The sequence below is a fragment of the Dendrobates tinctorius genome, unplaced genomic scaffold (assembly GCF_039654945.1).
Source record: "Dendrobates tinctorius isolate UK_male_01 unplaced genomic scaffold, ASM3965494v1 ptg000194l, whole genome shotgun sequence".
Taxonomy (NCBI): Eukaryota; Metazoa; Chordata; class Amphibia; order Anura; family Dendrobatidae; genus Dendrobates; species Dendrobates tinctorius.
This window is the reverse complement of record NW_027361861.1, coordinates 267,233-288,792: the sequence shown is the minus strand read 5'-3', so window position 1 is coordinate 288,792 and position 21,560 is coordinate 267,233. Positions and strand designations below refer to the sequence as shown.

The window sequence follows — 21,560 nt, the reverse complement described above, 5'->3', positions numbered from 1 at the left end:
TCCTTCCGCACTGTATTCCTCCGCCACTGTAAAAAAATAGTCCCTAGTCTCACTTTATGGCAAAAGCTGTGTGGGAACTTTCTCACACAGCAATGCCAAAAGTGAGACTAGGGACTATTTTTTTTAAAGTGGCGGAGGAATACAGTACGGAAGGATACCTACCTCCCTTCATTGGATTCCTGGAGCCCCTAGAGAACAGTCGCATCAGCTGCTGCTGTTCTCCACGGGAGATCGTCGTGGGACACTCCCTTGTGGATTTCTTCGGTGGTTTGTTTTTTTCATAGATGACACTGGCTTCGGGGATCAAAGTGACAAGTAATGGTGAGTATGTACTCTATGCTATATGTACTGTATGTCTATATGTATGTATTGTATGAATGTATTGTATGTAGTATGTCTGTAGCATGTTTTATGTATGTTGTATGTAGTATGTATGTATGTTGTATGAATGTAGTATATATGTAGTATGTATGTTGTATGAATGTAGTATATATGTATTATGTATGTAGTATGGATGCAGTATATATGTAGTATGTTGTATGAATGTTGTATGTAGTATGCATGTATGTTGTATGAATGTTGTATATATGTAGCATGTATGTAGTATGTATGCTGTATGAATGTAGTATGTATGCTGTATGAATGTATGTAGTATGAATGTTGTATATATGTAGTATGTATGCTGTATGTATGCAGTATGAATGCTGTATGAATGTAGTATATATGTAGTATGTATGTTATATGAATGTAGTATATATGTAGTATGTATGTAGTATGGATGCTGTATGAATGTAGTATATATGTAGTATGTTGTATGAATGTTGTATGTAGTATGCATGTATGTTGTATGAATGTTGTATATATGTAGCATGTATGTAGTATGTATGCTGTATGAATGTAGTATGTATGCTGTATGAATGTATGTAGTATGAATGTTGTATATATGTAGTATATATGCTGTATGTATGCAGTATGAATGCATGCTGTATGAATGTAGTATATATGTAGTATGTATGTTATATGAATGTAGTATATATGAAGTATGTATGTAGTATGTATGTTTATTTTTTGTTGCTTTTTTTAAACATTCAACACATTAGCCGGATGATGGGACTACTACTGTCCCATCATTGGCTAATATGTCAATCACTGTCATTGTAGCAGGCATCGCCCGATGTGACTTGTAGTCCCATCGGACGATGCCCCCACACACACACACACACACACACACACACACACACACACACCCCCGGCAGCCGACAGACCCCCGGCAGGTGGTGCAGACCCCTGTTAGGCCCGTACAGACCCCGCCCGCACACACAGACACGCACAGTGTCCGCCCACACTCTTCCCCCCTCCCGAACTGGATGTACAAGGAAAGAAAGGTTTTTTTTTTAAATCCGATATTTCTGTCCCATTGACTTGAATGGGACTTCCGGTATCGGAATCGGCGATACCCGATACTTTTTGTGTATCGGACCGATCCAATCCGATATTTCTGGATATCGGATGGTATCGCTCAACACTACCCATGTCCTCTTGCGCCTGGCAGTCCTCCTGTAGGCTACGCATCCTAACTGCTACCTCAGTCAGAGCTTCTTTTCCTTTAGTAAGCTGTTGATCATCAAGCAGCATACGATGACTTGAGTCCACATAAACAGCTGCCAGAGAAATTTTATTTTCCAATAGCTGTGTCTCTCTCCGTTTCATTGAAGCAGAAATGCCATCTGTGATTAAACCTTCTCTTTGGGACAGGCAAAATAGCAAGTTCTTCCACTCCCTTATGAAAATGCCAGGAGTTAAATCTTCAGCTTGTAATTTTTTAGTCATGGTAAATGGGTGATTAAGCAATTCCTTCAATTCAGCCACCTGTGTCCATTGACCTTCATTTAGGGTTAAGGCCCCATCACACACAGCGATCTCGCCAGCAGTATCGCTGTGTGTGACATGGATCAGCGACGCCCCCCCCCCCTTCCGGGTATTGCTGATCGTGCCGGATTGTCCTGGGCCGTTTTTTGATCGTTGGTCTCCCACTGGCCAGTGCGCATCGCTGCGTGTGACAGTGGGAGAGCAACGATCAGCGACGCTGCGCGCTGGTTTCCAATGTAAACAGCGGGTAACCAAGAGCCGCGCGGCTCTTAGATACCCCGTTTACTTTGGAAACCAGCTTGCTCGCTGGTCCTGATCGCTGGAGGTGCTGTCTATGTGACAGCTCACCAGCTATCAGCTAACTACGTCCCAGTGATCCCATCCATGTTGGATCGTTGGTGGGATCGCTGGGACATTGATACATGTAACGGGGCCCTTACCTGAGGGTTTGTGATATCTATAAGAAACGGTTTAAGTTCAAGCAATCGCTCAATCATTAAATAGGTGCTGACCCACCGAGTGGCTTGATCGACAATTGCCCCTTTCCCAGCACGTCTCTTCAAGATGGAATCAATTTTAGGAGTTTTGGCAGCAATAACCAATTTCCTCAGTTTTCCAAACAGATTTCCAGCATGTCCCTCTTGCAGACTATCTCTTATTGCCAGCTGCAGCGTGTGCACAACACAGCGCATGTGATGAATATTAAAGTGTTTTGAAGCACCTTCAACAAGATCATCTATTTCTACAGCATAATTTTGCTGTTCTTCTGTTGTAATATCTGTTTGTTCCTCAGTTACATGAACAGCAGTGTGGCCTTCCATCTCAAACATACTGAATCCTAGATTTTCTTCTAGCTGTTGTTCATTACTCTCATTCATCAGTTTAACTGTATTTATAATGTTTGAAGCATTGTCCGTTACAATAGCAAGAACCCGTTCTTGTGTGAATGTAGCCTTAGATCAGGAATAGAACAGCCATTTATAGGACATTTCATAACTTTCCCAAATTCCTATGAAAACACTGGTTTGCGTTTTTTTTTTTTTTTTTTTTACATGCCCCACAATTGCATCACAGGGAAAAAGGCCTTGCTGGGTCAAAGAGGGAAAGCCCTTTTCTCTCTCCAGTATCAATCCACTTAAATACTTCCGTCATAACTCTGAATGCAGCAGATAAACTCAGGTGCCTGCTATGTAACAGAGCAGCAACTACCATGCCTTGAGTGGGCTTAGCTCCTCAGGTTGGTCCATACATACATTGTAGTGAAGCGGTATCCATACTGAGCAGTGATGAGGCAGTGACCCAGCAAAGTTCAAAATAAAAGTCTTTAATGTTTAACTCACAGCAAAACACAGCACACAATATCCTCCGGATCGCAGCTGGGAACCATGTCCTCCAGATTGCAGTTGATAAACACGCCAGTCCACTTCTGGATCGCAGCCGGGTACAGAACAGTCTACCAGGGGCTGTGGAGTCAGTAAGCCAAACCTCCGACTCAGACTCCTCAATTTCCATGACTCCGACTCCAACTCCCTCATACGTGGCTCATGGTTAAGTTTAAGTGATAAATTTACTGTAGTAAAATGGCAACATCAGGCTTTTAATCATTATGATACAATGATCAAGCCATTTAGACAGAACATAAAATATATATTTATTGGAATACAACTGCATATTTACAATTTATTATACACTATGCAGTAAGTGGTGAAGAAGGTTTTCAACAAAAATGTACTGAACAACATTTGTGCAGTGTATGAATTTGTTCTGAGAAATAGTATCGCCTAAATCAGATCCTCCTTCATAGATGTCCTCAAATCTGACCTTATTTTATGGCTATAGAACAACCTCTACACTAACTTGGGTTGCTGGCAAAGCAGTCACCACACGGCAACATCTCTAACAATTTCAGGGTATAAAGGAATTGCCTCGTGCACAGTTTTGATAAACGACTGAACACTTCTACTTCTTTGAGAGCAAGTGAAAAATTTTGCTGAAATATGATCAATCTGTTTTCTATGTGAGTGAAATTTTTCACTGCAGCAACGCTTTGCCTGCTCCATGTTGTCCAAATACTTTCGAAATCAAACTCCTCATCTGATGAGGTTGAAGACACGTCAGCAGCAGCACTGGCTCTTGGCCATCCTGTAGCCCACTTATCCTATGTGCTATCTCAGTAGGGCTTCTTTTCCTTTAGTAAGCTGTTGATCAACCAGCAATATACAATGACTCTGGTCCATAAACAGCTGCCAGAATTTTATTTTCTAATAGCAGTGCGTCTCTCCGTTTCGTTGAAGCAGCAATGCCATCTGCGATTAAACTTCCTCTTTGGTACAGGCGAAAAAGTTCTTCCACTCCTTTATAAAAATGCCAGGAGTTAAATCCTCAGCTTGTAACATTTTAGTCACTGTAAATGGGTAATGAAGCAATTCCTTCAATTCAGCCACCTGTGTCCATTGATGTAATATTACCTGAGGGTTGGCGATATGTACAAGGAAGGGTTTCAGCTCAAGCAATTGATCAATTAAATAGGTGCTGTCCCACCGAGTGGTTTGAACCACAATTGCCAATTTTCCAGAAAGCCTCTTCAAGATGGAATCAATTTTAGGGGTACTGGCAGCAATAGCCAATTTCCTCACTTTGCTATCAGAGTTCCAGCTTGTCCCTATTGCAGACTGTCTCTTATTGCCAGCTGCAGCGTGTGCACAACACAGCACATGTGATGAATAGGAAAGAGGTGTGAGGCAGCTTCAACAAGATCATCAAATTGTAAAGAATCATTTTGCTGTTCTTCTGTAGTAATATGATTGTTCCTCCTTTATGGGAACAGGACTCTGGCCTTCCATCTCCAACAAATTAAATGTGAAATGTTCTTCTAGCTGCTGTTCACCTTCATTATTCTCATTCATCAGTTTAATTGTACTTATGATTGAAGCATTATCAGTTACAATAGCAAGAACCTGTTTCTCTTGTGAGTTCATAATCTTGCAGAACTTTTTCCACTAAGGTCTGGAGAAACTGGCTGCTGTGATTAGCTTTAGTATCTTTTACTTCCAGCGTCTTTGTAACAATTTTTTTGTTGTCACAAACAAATCGAACATTGCTAGCAGAATAGTTCACTCTGTGAAGTGTGCAGGCATCCATTTTAAGAAACACAAAGGGTCTCTGGAGTCTTTTTAAGGTCTTCCTTTTGGTTAACGGCTTCTTCAATCACTAATTTTCTAATACTCTCTTTTTCAAGAAAAACACCAAGTTTGCGGGCCATTTCTCCATTAAGAGCTGTAAAAGCTGGTCGTGCAAATAACGATAACGGTACACTGTCATTCACAACAAGATCGATGAGCTGTCTTTTAAACACATCTGCTGTCATTGTTACAATAACTTTGTCACTTACAAAATATCTTGTAACTGATGTCTGAGATGCTCTTTCCTCCTCCTTTGCCTGGCGGGAAGTGCTGGGCTCTGATGTCTTGGCGCTGCTGTGATCTCTTTCAATCACAGCTTTGTAAACTTCTGGGTGGCAGCGTTGTAAATGTCTTTTTAGATTGGAAGCTCGTGAAGGAGCATTTTTATCACTGTCTGAATATGCACTGATTTTGGCATCACAGCATTTGTTTTTATCTGGGTCACTTATACATTGACACACAAAATGTAATGCAGAGCCCTCACCGGCCGGTCGACCACCACCCATTCATCATCTTCTGGGCCGGGGTCAAAGTCTCAGGCTGGAGCCATTCCTCCACCAACTGCAATAGGTCATACGCCTAAGACCCACTGTACATGAACTGATCGCCCCCTTACCTTAGGTGTCTGTTTACACCGCTGATTGTCCCTCACATTATGGGTCCCCTCTTGCAGGGCCACACTCTGCTGCAAAATCGGCTCATTTTCTGCTGCTGACACAGTAGCAGCCATTGGAGCTGCTCCTGCTGCCGTTGCTCTTCTTATTGCCGCTTGCTGCTGCCTGAGGACCAACTGCTTCAAAAGCTCCTCCATTTTTCCAACAGGCTTGCTCACCGACATGCAGCACTCTTTGGGGTATGCCTCAGTTCACAGTGACCACATTCTCCACCATATGTAGTGCAGCGGTATCCACACAGAGCAGTGATGCGGCAGTGACCCAGCAAAGTTCAAAACAAAAGTCTATTTAATGTTCGACTCACAGTAAAACACATTACACGATATCCTCCGGATCGCAGCCGGGAACCATATCCTACAGCTTGCAGTCGATAAACACGCAAGTCCATCTCTGGATCACAGCCAGGCACAGGACAGTCTACCTCCGGTTCACAGCTGGGCACAAGAGAGTCCACCTCCAAGACTGTTGCCGTGGGCGACTGCACCGCCGTGTACGCTGTGGGTGCCAAGCCTTTCAGCTCCCTTGGCTGTTTGCCTCACACAGGTGGAGCTATGCAGTGCCTTCTGCTCTACACTCTTGCAATCACCAAACTGACATGGACCCTGACACACCCAAACCCTTTACTACAAGACCATCTGTAGCCTGTTTCAAAACACAAAAGCCCAGAGCAGGATTTCCCTAAACGTGCCTTGGACAACCAGCATGTCCAAGACCTATACTCACCTTTATTCTGCATGCCTGTCAAACAAAATGTGAGAAAATACTAATATATATATATATATATATATATATATATATATATATATATATATATATATATATTCTTGCGACGACACCCTCCTGCTGTCAGGATCCTGACAGCGCCGGCGTGCAGCCTCCGCTGAGCAGGGACTCACCCACACTGTAGGAGGCCCGGGGTCAGGTACAGCCGGAAAGTAAAGATGCACAGGACCTGTGGACGCTGAAGTAAGCAAGCAGTCACAAGACCTACGGTCATGTGACAGCAAGGGGGCGGGGCTTAGCATCATGCTTTCAGAGATGGCAGGATACTATACAAAAACTCAGAGTCAGGCAAAACAGAGGACATACACAGTACGGGCAAGCGAGGTACAGGAGGGATATACAGATGGGAGGTCAGACAAAGCCAAAGGTCATACACAGTACGGGCAAGCGCGGTACAGGAGGGATATTTAGGAGGGAGGTCATACAAAGCCAAGGGTCATACACAGCACAGGCAAAGCAGGTACAGAGTCAGCAAACCAGAGACGTAAACCGTAACAGAGCAGGGTCAGAATACCAGGCAGACGGACAATGATTGGCGTGACGCACGGATAGAGCAGGGTCGGGCACACTCAGATAGGAGTATAAGCGACAGGGAACGGCTCTCCCCTGAAGCTATAAAAACCCTCCCCAGATCCACAGGGAGGCTCTCAGAGTTAACTCCTTCACCACCTACCCAAAACACCATGACACCTGCTTGCTTCACAGGCTCCCGTCATTGCGCTCCTGGGCAGGCGTACTTCTCTGCCCTGTTGCACAGCGAACGTAAGAAAGACCCAGCGTCTGTGCACTGCAGTACTTTCCTCTGCCCTCAACAGGGCAGAGAAGTACACTTGTGCAGGAACGCGATGCTGGTGAGCCATGAACCAAGCAGGAAGGTGGCATCGCAAGAAGTTGGGAGGTGCTGGATCTGGACCTGAGACACCCATCAGACCAGACAACCACCCCCCCAGGTGAACATAATAAGACTTATTTTTCTTATCTTGCACGTCGGATCGGGGGCTTATCTACAGCATTATAGATTGCTGTATATCAGCCCTGAAAGGCAGCGGCCAAAACAGCTTACAGGTTCCCTTTAATATGTGACTTAACATTTTGGTTTTTCACCACTAGGGGAAGTGATCCTTATATACGGTACATTTCAGTTTACTGAATTCTGTACTTGAAGTGCCTTTAAATCTCTGTATTAGTTCTCATCTTTTTCTGAAAAATGTTCAGTATTTACAGTACAGTCCAAAAGTTTGGACACACCTTCTCATTCAAAGAGTTTTCTTTATTTTCATGACTATGAAAATTGTAGATTCACTCTGAAGGTATCAAAAATATGAATTAACACATGTGGAATTAAATAATTAACAAAAAAGTGTGAAACAACTGAAAATATGTCATATTCTAGGTTCTTCAAAGTAGCCACCTTTTGCTTTAATTACTGCTTTGCACACTTTTGGCACTCTTGATGAGCTTCAAGAGGTAGTCACCGGAAATGGTTTTCACTTCACAGGTGTGCCCTGTCAGGTTTAGTAAGTGGGATTTCTTGCCTTATAAATGGGGTTGGGACCATCAGTTGTGTTGTGCAGAAGTCTGGTGGATACACAGCCGATAGTCCTACTGAATAGACTGTTAGAATTTGTATTATGGCAAGAAAAAAGCAGCTAAGTAAAGAAAAATAAGTGGCCATCATTACTTTAAGAAATGAAGGTCAGTCCGAAAAAATGGGAAAACTTTGAAAGTGTCCCCAAGTGCAGTGGCAAAAACCATCAAGTGCTACAAAGAAACTGGCTCACATGAGGACCGCCCCAGGAAAGGAAGACCAAGAGTCACCTCTGCTGCGGAGGATAAGTTCATCGTAGTCACCAGCCTCAGAAATCGCAGGTTAACAGCAGCTCAGATTAGAGACCAGGTCAATGCCACACAGAGTTCTAGCAGCAGACACATGTCTACAACAACTGTTAAGAGGAGACTTTGTGCAGCAGGCCTTCACGGCAAAATAGCTGTTAGGAAACCACTGCTAAGGACAGGCAACAAGCAGAAGAGACTTGTTTGGGCTAAAGAACACAAGGAATGGACATTAGACCAGTGGAAATCTGTGCTTTGGTCTGATAAGTCCAAATATGAGATCTTTGGTTCCAACCACCATGTCTTTGTTCGACGCAGAAAAGGTGAACGGATGGACTCTACTTGCCTGGTTCCCACCGTGAAGCATGGAGGAGGAGGTGTGATGGTGTGGGGGTGCTTTGCTGGTCACACTGTTGGGGACTTATTCAAAATTTAAGGCATACTGAACCAGCATGGCTACCACAGCATCTTGCAGCGGCATGCTATTCCATCCGGTTTGCGTTTAGTTGGACCATCATTTATTTTTCAACAGGACAATGACCCCAAACACACCTCCAAGCTGGGTAAGGGCTATTTGACCAAGAAGGAGAGTGATGGGGTGCTACGCCAGATGACCTGGCCTCCACAGTCACCAGACCTGAACCCAATCGAGATGGTTTGGGTGAGCTGGACCGCAGAGTGAAGGCAAAAGGGACAACAAGTGCTAAGCATCTCTGGGAACTCCTTCAAGACTGTTGGAAGACCATTTCTGGTGACTACCTCTTGAAGCTCATCAAGAGAATGCCAAGAGTGTGCAAAGCAGTAATCAAAGCAAAAGGTGGCTACTTTGAAGAACCTAGAATATAAGACATATTTTCAGTTGTTTCACACTTTTTTGTTAATTATATAATTCCACATGTGTTAATTCATAGTTTTGATGCCTTCAGAGTGAATCTACAATTTTCATAGTCATGAAAATAAAGAAAACTCTTTGAATGAGGTGTGTCCAAACTTTTGGTCTGTACTGTAATTATTTGGACTTTTAATTTCAACTGTTAAAACATAAGGGTATATGCACACGTTGTGGATTCTACTGCGGATCCACAGTGGATTTGGCCCTGCGGTGTACAGTACCATTAAAGTCAATGTAAAATCAATAACGCAGTGCACATGCTGAGGAAAAATCCACAGCATAAACACTGTGGGTTCATTTCCGCAGTGTCTTGACACCTGCTCCAGTATAGGAATCCGCAAATGTCAAAACGCAGAGGAAATCCGCAATAAAACAGCAGGTAATACACAGGTCATTTTACCTGCAGATTTAGCCAAATTTGCACAGAAAAATCCACAGGCTAATCCGCAATGTGTGCGAATACCCTAAAATTCACAGTTTAAAAAAAAAAAAAAAACTTTTTGTAGAGAAAAAAAAAATGATAAAAATACAGTGCAAAGGAAAAAAAACACTGACTAACACTGCGTAACCCTTTCTATAAACTTCCAATTTGGATTACACCCGTCCGGTGTCTGCATCACCTGCCCGGGTGAGGACAGATCCTGAAGGAAGAATGTGTAAGAGGACGACTGGTCATCTGCTGCAGTGCTGTCACAATCAGGGCTGTGGAGTCGGAGTTAGTTTTGGTTGGAGTCGGAGTCGGTAGAAATGTACCGACTCCAGCTTTAAAAAAAATGTATTAATATTTCAGAATTGAACTTTCATATGAATGTTATAAATGTTACTCAAATATATATGTTCTATCAAACTATGAACAACAGTGATAAGCAGTTCTGCTGGAGATAGAGACATTTCTTCTTGTGCGTCACTGTTCTCCACTGCCCTTATCTAATCTTATACTTGGTTAACCTCATGCTGCCCCAACCCCCCTACTTACAATGTATGAAACTGAAAGTGAAAATGTGTTGCAAATTCTTAGTAGTAAAGCTCCTCCTCTAGACTAGATCATACTAGGTGTGCGTCTTCCAAGCATCTCACAGCTGCCTGCTACTCAGAAGAGGAAGACTGTAACAAGTATTATCCTTTCAACAAACTTTGCATCAGTTAACTGTGAGTACATGAGGAATAATAACAGTATTACTGACCACTATATCAGTTGTACGACCTGGCAATAATTTTGTACAATTGTTTTTAGGAAAAACAATTGTCATTTGGATTGTGAATGCAGAATTAAAAACCTGAGAATGTCAAAGAAGCATCACATTAAATCAGCTGTATTTGAACATTTCACCATCACTCAAGATAGAAAATATTATGTCTGTCAGTGTATGACAAATGATCCAGACGAAAACAAATGCTGTGAGGCCAAGATGAGTGCATATTCAGGCAAAGATAAAAATGCTCCTACCAGAGCTTCTAATATAAAGAGACATTTACAGCGCTTTCATCCAGAAGTACTGAAAGCAGTGGATGAGAAAGACTGCATCCAAACCAATGAACCAGTGCCCAGCTCTTCCAGCCAAACAAAGGAGCAGAGAACTTTGCAGCCATCAGTTGCAAGATATTTTGTCAGTGACAAAGTTACTGTGACAATGACAGTAGATACATTTAAAAAACAGATCATAGAGCTTGTTGTAAAGGATAGTGTGCCTATTTCATTATTTTCACGACCAGCTTTTATGTGTCTGAATGGGGAAATGGCCCGCAAGCTTGGTGTTTCTCTGGAGAGAGAGGCTGTGTGCACACGCTGCGGATTAGGTGCGGATTCATCCGCGCGGATTTTGTAAAATCCGCAGGTGAAACCGCAGGTCAAAAGACCTGCGGTTTTACCTGCGGATTGCTCTGTGGTTTTGCCCTGCGGTTTTTCATCTCCTCAATGGAGGAGATGGCAAACCGCAGCGGAATCCGCAGAAAGAATTGACATGTCAATTCTTTCTGCGGATTGAAAACCGCAGATAATCCGCGCGGAAAATTCCGCACCGTCTGCATTGCGTTTTTTGATTCCCATAGGGAATCATGGTACTGTACACCGCAGCAGAAACTGCTGCGGGTCCGCAGCGGCCAAAACCGCTGCGGAACCGCAGCAAAATCCGCAGCGTGTGCACACAGCCAGAGATTATTAGAAAATTAGTAATCGAAGAAGCTTTTAACCCCTTCACCCCCAAGGGTGGTTTGCACGTTCATGACCGGGCCAATTTTTACAATTCTGACCACTGTACCTTTATGAGGTCATAACTCTGGAACGCTTCCATTGATCCCGGTGATTCTGACATTGTTTTCTCGTGACATATTGTACTTCATGTTAGTGGTAAAATTTCATTCAAATAACTTGCGTTTATTTGTGAAAAAAATGGAAATTTGGCAAAAATTTTGAAAATTTCGCAATTTTCCAACTTTGAATTTTTATGCCCTTAAATCACAGAGGTACGGCACACAAAAAACTTGATAAGTAACATTTCCCACATGTTTACTTTACATCAGCACAATTTTGGAACCAAAATTTTTTTTTGTTAGGAAGTTATAAGGGTTAAAAGTTGACCAGCGATTTCTCATTTTTACAACACCATTTTATTTTTAGGACCACATCACATTTGAAGCCACTTTGAGGGGTCTATATGATAGAAAATACCCAAAAGTGACACCATTCTAAAAACTGAACCCCTTAAGGTGCTCAAAACCACATTCAAGAAGTTTATTAAACCATTAGGTGCGTCACAGGAATTTTTTTGAATATTTAAAAAGAAATGAACATCTAACTTTTTTCACAAAAAAAATACTTCAGGTTCAATTTTTTTTATTTTACCAAGGGTAACAGGAGAAATTGGATGCAAAAGTTATTGTGCAATTTGTCCTGAGTACGCTGATACCTGATTTGTTGGGGGGAACGATTGTTTCGGCACATGGCAGAGCTCAGAATGGAAGGAGCGCCGTTTGACTTTTTCAATGCAAAATTGGCTGGAATTCAGATCGGACGCCATGTCACGTTTGGAGAGTCCCTGATGTACCTAAATAGTGGAAACCCCCTACAAGTGACCCCATTTTGGAAACTAGACCCCCCAAGGAACTTATCTAGATATGTGGTGAGAACTTTGAACCCACAAGGGCTTTACAGAAGTTTATAACGTACAGCGGTACAATTAAAAAATCATATTTTTTCCACAAAAATGATCTTTTCACCCCAATTTTTATTTTCCCAAGGGTAACAGGACCCTAAAAGTTATTGTGCAATTTGTCCTGAGTACGCTGATACCCCACATGTGGGGGTAAACCACTATTTGGGCGCATGGCAGAGCTCGGAAGGGAAGCAGCGCCATTTGACTTTTTTGGCTGGAATTGAGATCGGACACCATGTCGCGTTTGGAAAACCCCTGATGTACCAAAACAGTGGAAATCCCCCACAAATGACACCATTTTGGAAACTAGACCCCCTAAGGAACTTATCTAGATGTGTGGTGAGAACTTTAAACCCCCATGGGCTTCACAGAAGTTTATAACATAAAGCCATACAATTAAAAAATCATATTTTTTCCACAAAAATGATCTTTTCACCCTCAATTCTTATTTTTCCAAGGGTAACAGGACCGTAAAAGTTATTGTGCAATTTGTTCTGAGTACGCTGATACCCCACATGTGGGGGTAAACCACTATTTGGGCGCATGGCAGAGCTCGGAAGGGAAGCAGCGCCATTTGACGTTTTTGGCTGGAATTGAGATCGGACACCATGTCGCGTTTGGAAAACTCCTGATGTACCAAAACAGTGGAAACCCCCCACAAATGACACCATTTTGGAAACTAGACCCCCTAAGGAACTTATCTAGATGTGTGGTGAGAACTTTGACCCCCCCAGTGCTTCACAGAAGTTTATAATGCCCGGGCGTGAAAATAAATAATTCGTATTTTTTTCACAAACATGATCTTTTAGTCACCATTTTTTTATTTTGCCAAGGGTACCAGGAGAAATTGGACCCCAAAAGTTGTTGTCCAATTTGTCCTGAGTATGCTGATACCCCATATGTGGGAGAAAACTACTGTATGGGCACACGTCGGGGCTCGGAAGGGAAGTAGTGACGTTTTGGAATGCAGACTTTGATGGAATGGTCTGCGGGTGTCATGTTGCCTTTGGAGAGCCCCTAATGTACCTAAACAGTGGAAACCCCCCACAAATGACACCATTTTGTAAACTAGACCCCCCAAGGAACTTATCTAGATGTGTGGCGAGCACTTTGAACCCCCCAGTGCTTCACAGAAGTTTATAACGCCCGGGCGTGAAAATAAAAAATTTGTATTTTTTCCACAAACATGATCTTTTAGTCACCATTTTTTTATTTTCCCAAGGGTAACAGGAGAAATTGGACCCCAAAAGTTGTTGTCCAATTTGGCCTGAGTACGCTGACACCCCATATGTGGGAGAAAACTACTGTATGGACACACGTCGGGGCTCGGAAGGGAAGCAGTGACGTTTTAGAATGCAGACTTTGATGGAATGGTCTGCGGGTGTCATGTGCGTTTGGAGAGCCCCTGATGTACCTAAACTATTGAAACTCCCCACAAGTGACCCCATTTTGGACACTAGACCCCCCACGGAACTTATCTAGATGTGTGGTGAGCACTTTGAACCCCCAAGTGCTTCACAGAAGTTTATAACACTCGGCCGTGAAAATAAAAAAATCATTTTATTCCACAAAAATGATATTTTTGCCCCCAATTTTTTATTTTCCTAAGGGTAACAGGAGAAATTGGACCCCAAAAATTGTTTTGCAATTTGTCCTGAGTAGGCTGATACCCTACATGTGGGGGTAAAACACTGTTTGGGCGCATGGCAGAGCTTGGAAGGGAAGGAGCACCATTTGACTTTTTCAACTCAGAATTGGCTGGAATTGAGATCAGACGCCATGTTGCATTTGGAGAGCCCCTGATGTGCCCAAACAGTGGAAACCCCCAATTATAACTCCAACCCTAACCCCAACACACCCCTAACCCTAGCCCTAGCCCTAACCCTAAGGCTGTGTGCACACGCTGCGGATTTTGCTGCGGTTCCGCAGCGGTTTTGGCTGCTGCGGACCCCAGTACCATGATTCCCTATGGGAATCAAAAACCGCAGTGCAGACGGTGCGGAATTTTCCACGCGGATTATCTGCGGTTTTCAATCCGCAGAAAGAATTGACATGTCAATTCTTTCTGCGGATTCTCCTGCGGTTTGCCATCTCCTCTATTGAGGAGATGAAAAACCGCAGGACAAAACCGCAGAGCAATCTGCAGGTAAAACCGCAGGTCTTTTGACCTGCGGTTTCACCTGCGGATTTTACAAAATCCGCACCTAATCCGCAGCGTGTGCACACAGCCTTACCCTAACGGGAAAATGGAGATAAATACTTTTTTTTTAGTTTTATTATTTTTCCCTAACTAAGGGGGTGATAACGGGGGGTTTGATTTACTATTTATGGCGGTTTTTATTTTTGGCAGCTGTCACACGCTAAAAGACGCTTTTTATTGTAAAATAGTTTTTGCATCACCACATTTTGAGAGCTATAATTTTTCCGTATTTTGACCCACTGAGTCATGTGAGGTCTTATTTTTTGCGGGACGAGTTGACGTTTTTATTGGTACCATTTTCGGGCACGTGACATTTTTTTATCGCTTTTTATTCCGATTTTTGGGACGCAGAATGAACAAAAACCAGCGTTTCATGAATTTCTTTTGGGGGGGTGCGTTTACACCGTTCCGCGTTCGGTAAAATTGATAAAGCGGTTTTATTCTTCGGGTCAGTACGGTTACAGCGATACCTCATATAGGTCGTCTTTTTATGTTTTTGTCGGTTTTATGCAATGAAAACTATTTTATATAAAAAATAATTATTTTTGCATCGCTTTATTCTGGGAGCTATAACTTTTTTATTTTTTCGCTGATGATGCTGTGTGGCGGCTCGTTTTTTGCGGGACAAGATGACGTTTTCAGCGGTACCATGGATATTTATATGCGTCTTTTTGATCGCGCGTTATTACACTTTTTGTTTGGCGGTATGATAATAAATCATTTTTTGCTTCGTTTTTTATTTCTATTTTTTAAGGGGTTCGCTAAAAGGGTTAACTAATGGGACAGTTTTATAGGGCGGGTCATTACGGACGCGGCGATACCTTATATGTGTACTTTTATTGTTTTTTTTTTATTATTTTCAAAAAATGAATTTATTGGGGAATATTTTTTTTTTTTACACTAATTTGGCGATTTTTTTTAATTTATTTTTACATTTTTTTTTTAATTTTTTTTTTACTTTATTACATAGTCCCAGGTGGGACATCACTGTCCTGTGACAGATCGCTGATCTGTCACATCACAGATCACTGTGACAGATCAGCAATCTGTCACAGGCATTGAAGCAGACTTCCTCTTGCCAGCGCTTTGCAGGCACTGAGGAAGCCAGCTTCCTCAGGTCCCCGAAGGCCCCCGCCGCCATCTTGGATTCGGGGGCCTGGAGGATAGGAGCCCCCCGCAGCAGCGCTGCACATTGCGCTGCCGTGGGGGGCTCAGGGAAGCACGGAGGGAGCCCCCTCCCTGCCGATGCTTCCCTTTAACTCCCGGTACACCGCGATCATGTTTGATCGCGGTGTGCAAGGGGTTAACGTGTCGGGGGCGGTCCGTGACCGCCCCTGACACATAGTGCCGGGTGTCAGCTGTGATAATCAGCTGACACCCGGCCGCGATCAGCGGCGCTCACCACGTGGGCGCCGCTGGTCGCGGTAGACGTACTATCCCGTCCACGGTCATACGGGCCCGGGTACCGTGGACGGGATAGTACGTCGGATGTCAGGAAGGGGTTAAACAAAAGGAAGAACTTAAAAAAACTCTCAAGGGACGCTTTCTGTTTCTTAAAATGGATGCCTGCACACGTCACAGAGTGAACTATTTTGCCATCAATGTCCGATTTGTTTGTGACAAAAATGAAATAGTTACCAAGACATTGGCAGTAAAAGACACCAAAGCTCATCACACTAGTGAGTTTCTCCAGGTCTTGGTGGAAAAGGTTCTGCAAGACTATGAACTTAAAAAAGAGCAAGTTCTTTCTGTCGTAACTGACAATGCTTCAAATATAAGTACTATTAAGCTAATGAATGAGAGTAATGATGGTGACCAGCAGCTAGAAGAACATTCTGGGTCCACAGACACAGAAATGTTTGAAATAGAGGAACACAGTATTGTAACTGAGGAGCAAACTGAAGTTGCTTCAGATGAACAGCAACATGATAGTTTAGATGATCTTGTTGAAACTGTGTCAATATGTTCTTTCATTCATCACATGCGCTGTGTTGTGCATACGCTACAGCTGGCTATAAGAGACAGTCTGCAAGAAGGACATGCTGCTGCACTGATTGGCAAGGTGAGAAAATTGGCTACTGTTGCCAGAACCCCTAAAGTTGACTCAATTTTGAAGAGACGTGCTGGAAAAGGGGCAATTACTGATCAAGCCACACGATGGGGCAGTACTTACTTAATGATTCAGCACTTGGTTGAACTGAAAACCTTTCTTGTAGACATGGCTAACCCTCAACTGATGCTAAATGAAAGTCAGTGGAATCAGGTGACTGAGCTGGAAAAATTGCTAGAGCACCCATTTACAGTGACTAAAAAATTACAAGCAGAGGACTTAACTCCAGGTATTTTCTTAAAGGAGTGGAAGAACCTGATGTTTCGCCTGTCCCAAAGAGGAGGGTTAATTGCAAGTGGCATTGCTACATCAATGAAACAGAGAGAGGAGCTACTATTACAAAATAACATTCTTTTGGCAGCTGTTTATGTAGACCCAATGCATCGGATTCTTCTAGATGATCAACAGCTAAGTAAAGGAAAAGAAGCTCTGTTTGAAATAGCAGTAAGGATGAAAGGGTTGCAGAACAGTCAGGAGGAACAAGAAGAATTTGGTCGTCCTGCCACATCTTCACCCTCATCAACTGATGAAGAATTTAATTTCGAAAAATATTTGGATCACAAGGACCGTGCAAAGCGTTCCCGCATAGAAGAGTCATCCCCATCAAGGAACACAGCCAGTACATTTCAGCAGAATTTTTCATGTGCACTAAAAGAAATTGAGAAATTTGACCGTTCATCAAAAATAACAGTGCAACAAGCGATTCCTCTGTATCCTGACATTGTCAGAGATGTTGCCCGAGTGGTTACTGCTTTGCCACCAACACAAGTTAGTGTAGAGAGGTTGTTCTCTGCTCTCAAAATAATTAGATCAGATTTGAGGGTATCCATGAAGGAGGATCTGACAGAGGCAATACTTTTTCTGAGGACAAATTTATAGATTTCTTCTTATTAACTGCATAAAAGTGTTTATTGCATATTTACTTACAGTTTAGAAAAGTTTATAAAAGTTATTTTCTATATTCTAATTGTATTCTAATAAATGTAGTTTTTGCTCTAAGTGGTCTGATTACTTATATGGTGAGAAACTGAATAAGCACGATGTTTAATATTTTACAACAGTAAATTTGTTGTTATGAATTGGCCATTTATGAAGGAGTCGGAGTCGGAGCCTGATAAAATCCAGGAGTCGGAGTCGCAACTGTGGCTTACTGACTTCACAGCCCTGGTCACAATGGCCCAGCCATCACTACACAGCAGCTCTTGATCGGAGAGATATATGGCGGGGACCACAGAGTGACAGTAAGGGAGCGGAGAACGCCTTTACTTCTACATTTAAGACCCCAGGACTCGGCCTCCATCATACCCAGTACGCAGGCACCCCCGGCCAAAGATTTGGCCCCCACAGGTCCAGGACTCGGCCTCCCTCATACCCAGTATGCAGGCACCCCCAGCCAAAGATTTGGCCCCCACAGGTCCAGGACTCGGCCTCCCTCAAACCCAGAACGCAGGCACCCCCAAAGATTTGGCCCCTACAGGTCCAGGACATGGCCTCCCTCATACCCAGTACACAGGCACCCCCTGCAAAAGATTTGGCCCCTACAGGTTCAGGACTCTGCCTCCCTCATACCCAGTACGCAGGCACCCCCAGCCAAAGATTTGGCCCCCACAGGTCCAGGACTCGGCCTCCCTCAAACCCAGAACGCAGGCACCCCCAAAGATTTGGCCCCTACAGGTCCAGGACACGGCCTCCCTCATACCCAGTACACAGGCACCCCCTGCAAAAGATTTGGCCCCTACAGGTTCAGGACTCTGCCTCCCTCATACCCAGTACGCAGGCACCCCCAGCCAAAGATTTGGCCCCCACAGGTCCAGGACTTGGCCTCCCTCAAATCCAGTACGCAGGAACCCCCAAAGATTTGGCCCCTACAGGTCCAGGACTTGGCCTCCCTCATACCCAGTACGCAGGCACCCCCAGCCAAAGATTTGGCCCCCACAGGTCCAGGACTTGGCCTCCCTCAAATCCAGTACGCAGGAACCCCCAAAGATTTGGCCCCTACAGGTCCAGGACTTGGCCTCCCTCATACCCAGTACGCAGGCACCCCCAGCCAAAGATTTGGCCCCCACAGGTCCAGGACTTGGCCTCCCTCAAATCCAGTGCGCAGGAACCCCCAAAGATTTGGCCCCTACAGGTCCAGGACTTGGCCTCCCTCATACCCAGTACGCAGGCACCCCCAGCCAAAGATTTGGCCCCCCCAGGTCCAGGACTCGGCCTCCCTCAAATCCAGTGCGCAGGAACCCCCAAAGATTTGGCCCCTACAGGTCCAGGACTTGGCCTCCCTCATACCCAGTACGCAGGCACACCCCAGCCAAAGATTTGGCCCCCACAGGTCCAGGACTCAGCCTCCCTCAAATCCAGTACGCAGGCACCCCCAAAGATTTGGCCCCTACAAGTCCAGGACTCTGCCTCCCTCATACCCAGTACGCAGGCACCCCCGGCCAAAGATATGGCCCCCACAGGTCCAGGACTCGGCCTCCCTCAAACCCAGTACACAGGCACTCCCAAAGATTTGGTCCCTACAGGCCCAGGACTCGGCCCTTCTTGCAGTCGGGGAAAAGGTCTGGCCATTGTGCCCCAACATTTATGTGCAGGGGGTGTGCCTGGCAGGTTTGGGGGGGGGCACCTATCGGGGGTCTATATAGTTTGGATCCCCCTATGCCCCAGAGCTCTACAGCGACTGTAACCCCTGCACCCACTAGTTACCCCCAGTTGCTTGCTGCCATGGTGACCGTCACTACGGAGATGCAGCACTATAGACCTCAGTGGTCCCATATGAGGTGACGGTGGGTTTTTACATTGGAGGGTCTGTACTTGGCACGGGGGGCACACATACACAGTGCCAGCCTATACCGCAGACACAGGAGCTGGCAACCTCCATAGACTTGTCTACAGCGGGCGCCAACTCCTGAGGTAAAACTCCCTCCACACTCAGAGAACGGGCACATACCGGCCGCGCCCACTACATGGAGGCCACAGATAACATCTGACGTGTGTGTACGGCCCGGCTCTACCTGCGTCGTGTGCGTCACCCAGTGTACAACCGAGTCCACCGTCACCCGCTCCTGCAGCAGTAGCTCCAGCACCGCCGCCATTCCGTGTCTCGCGCGCCATCCACTGACGTCACGCACAGGGCGTGGTTAGGCACACGTGTAAGGAGCCTGGAAGGGGCGGGGTCAAAGTGGTGCACTGGTTATGTGTGGGCGTGGCTTTATATAGAGCCTTCTTTATCTACATTCTACAGTGAGCAGATGGAACCTGTACGGAGCGGTGGGAGGAGCTTCAGGGCAGAGGGCGGAGCTAGAGTACCCTGGAAATTTTTTTTTTTTGTGCATTTAGTTTCTACATAGTTTTCATAGACTTAGGCCTGTTTCATACTTGAGTTTTTTTGGGTTGTTTTAATTACATCACACTAGAGATTACAGCATTTTGGAAGATCTTGTCTAATTCAGAAAAATATTTCTACAATTATTGGAAAGTTCAGTAAACGGTTTGCTCCAATGATAGATAGGCACTCGCCATAGGAGAAGTGGGGCCCGGTGCCAGCAAAAATGGGCAAGTACCATGGGCGGGGGGAGAGGTTAAGCGATGAAAAATTTATGAAAAAATCCAGGTGGACAAATTTTTAGGCAAAAATAGATGCCCGTTTACCAACAATGTCCGCCAACATGAAGATATTCTAATGCTGGGGCGACAGTGTGGTTTGCGACACATTTCACGGTGAACAGTACAAGTGAGTGGGTGTTGCATTGTGACCTCGATGGTCCTGTGGCAAATAATCTGGCACAGCGGTAGTGCTTGAGGCTGCTTGGTGCTGCAGACATCTCATGTGGCCAACGCTGGCATCTAGCCCCCCAGCCTCAAGAACAAGACTCATGCCGTGTTTGCCAAATAAGTCATTAGGGTAAAAACCTCAGGCATAAGTTGCCAAGTAAGAGGAAACCGAAGTGCCGCTCGCTCAGGATCCATTAAATTGTAAACAAGAATCTAAGGGGTAACGTCTCTTCTTGTGGAGAGCGGTTACAATTTGGACCATAGCCTTTCCATACAGGCAAATCAGATCTCTTGCTTTGCACTGAGGAGGGGCAACGTCTTGAAACACATCTGCAAATTGTGATTCCGCTTTAGATTTTATCCTAAGTCATGTGACAAGGTTCGTTAAAGGGTCGATATTGACTCTTAGGAGTACTGCTTCCAATAGTTGGCGCTAGAGTTCAAGTCCTTTTTCTAGCTGAAGATACAATTTGTATACTGTCATCTAGTAACAGGGAGATGAGGTGCTAGGAAGAGCCGGCTTTTCGTGTTGAGTCTCTTGTGGTCTCGAACCAGAAATATCACCTGAGCATACCTGTATAAGACCCAGAATGCACACAGCTACCGATTGGAAATCTTCTACATTGTCCAAGACCCCTCCTCCTATGGTGAGAGAATCCAAGATGGTGCATAGAGAAATGTTACCGACGATCTGGGATGACAGCATTGATCCCATGACCTGGCAGCCACGCATGTATACAGTTTTCTGTACTACCTGTGCTCTTCACAGCTTTTCACACATGAAAAGTTGCCAGATGTGTCACCTGATAGGATTTTCCCAGAACCAAAACCCCCACCATTCAGCTGAAATCTGTTTGGCCATGGCTGGATGAACGCAATGTAGGAGTTGGAACACATCAGCTCCGTACATTGCTGCCAAGTGCTGAGCTTTATCTTCCATTCAAGATGGCCAGTGGATAGGTCTTCAGTAGTTCAGGCTCAGAGAACCGCTTTAAGGGGATATTGACTGATGCATATGGTCTACATAAAAAAATACCTGTGCATACAAACCACCTGTAGGCTGTAGCTATATACCTGGCACACCTGATCAGATT

At 44.5% G+C, this 21,560-nt stretch overlaps 1 protein-coding gene across 1 annotated transcript in view; it reads right to left on the bottom strand.

Annotated features, from left to right (window-relative positions):
- CDAN1 (codanin 1) overlaps positions 1-19,868 on the bottom strand; it is a 177,906-nt gene extending 158,038 nt beyond the window's left edge. Inside the window, exon 1 of the mRNA XM_073552672.1 lies at positions 19,707-19,868. Coding sequence (XP_073408773.1) covers positions 19,707-19,787 — 81 coding nt within the window. The 5' untranslated portion in view covers positions 19,788-19,868. The remainder of the gene's footprint in view (positions 1-19,706) is intronic.
- Between the last annotated feature and the right edge of the window lie 1,692 nt (positions 19,869-21,560).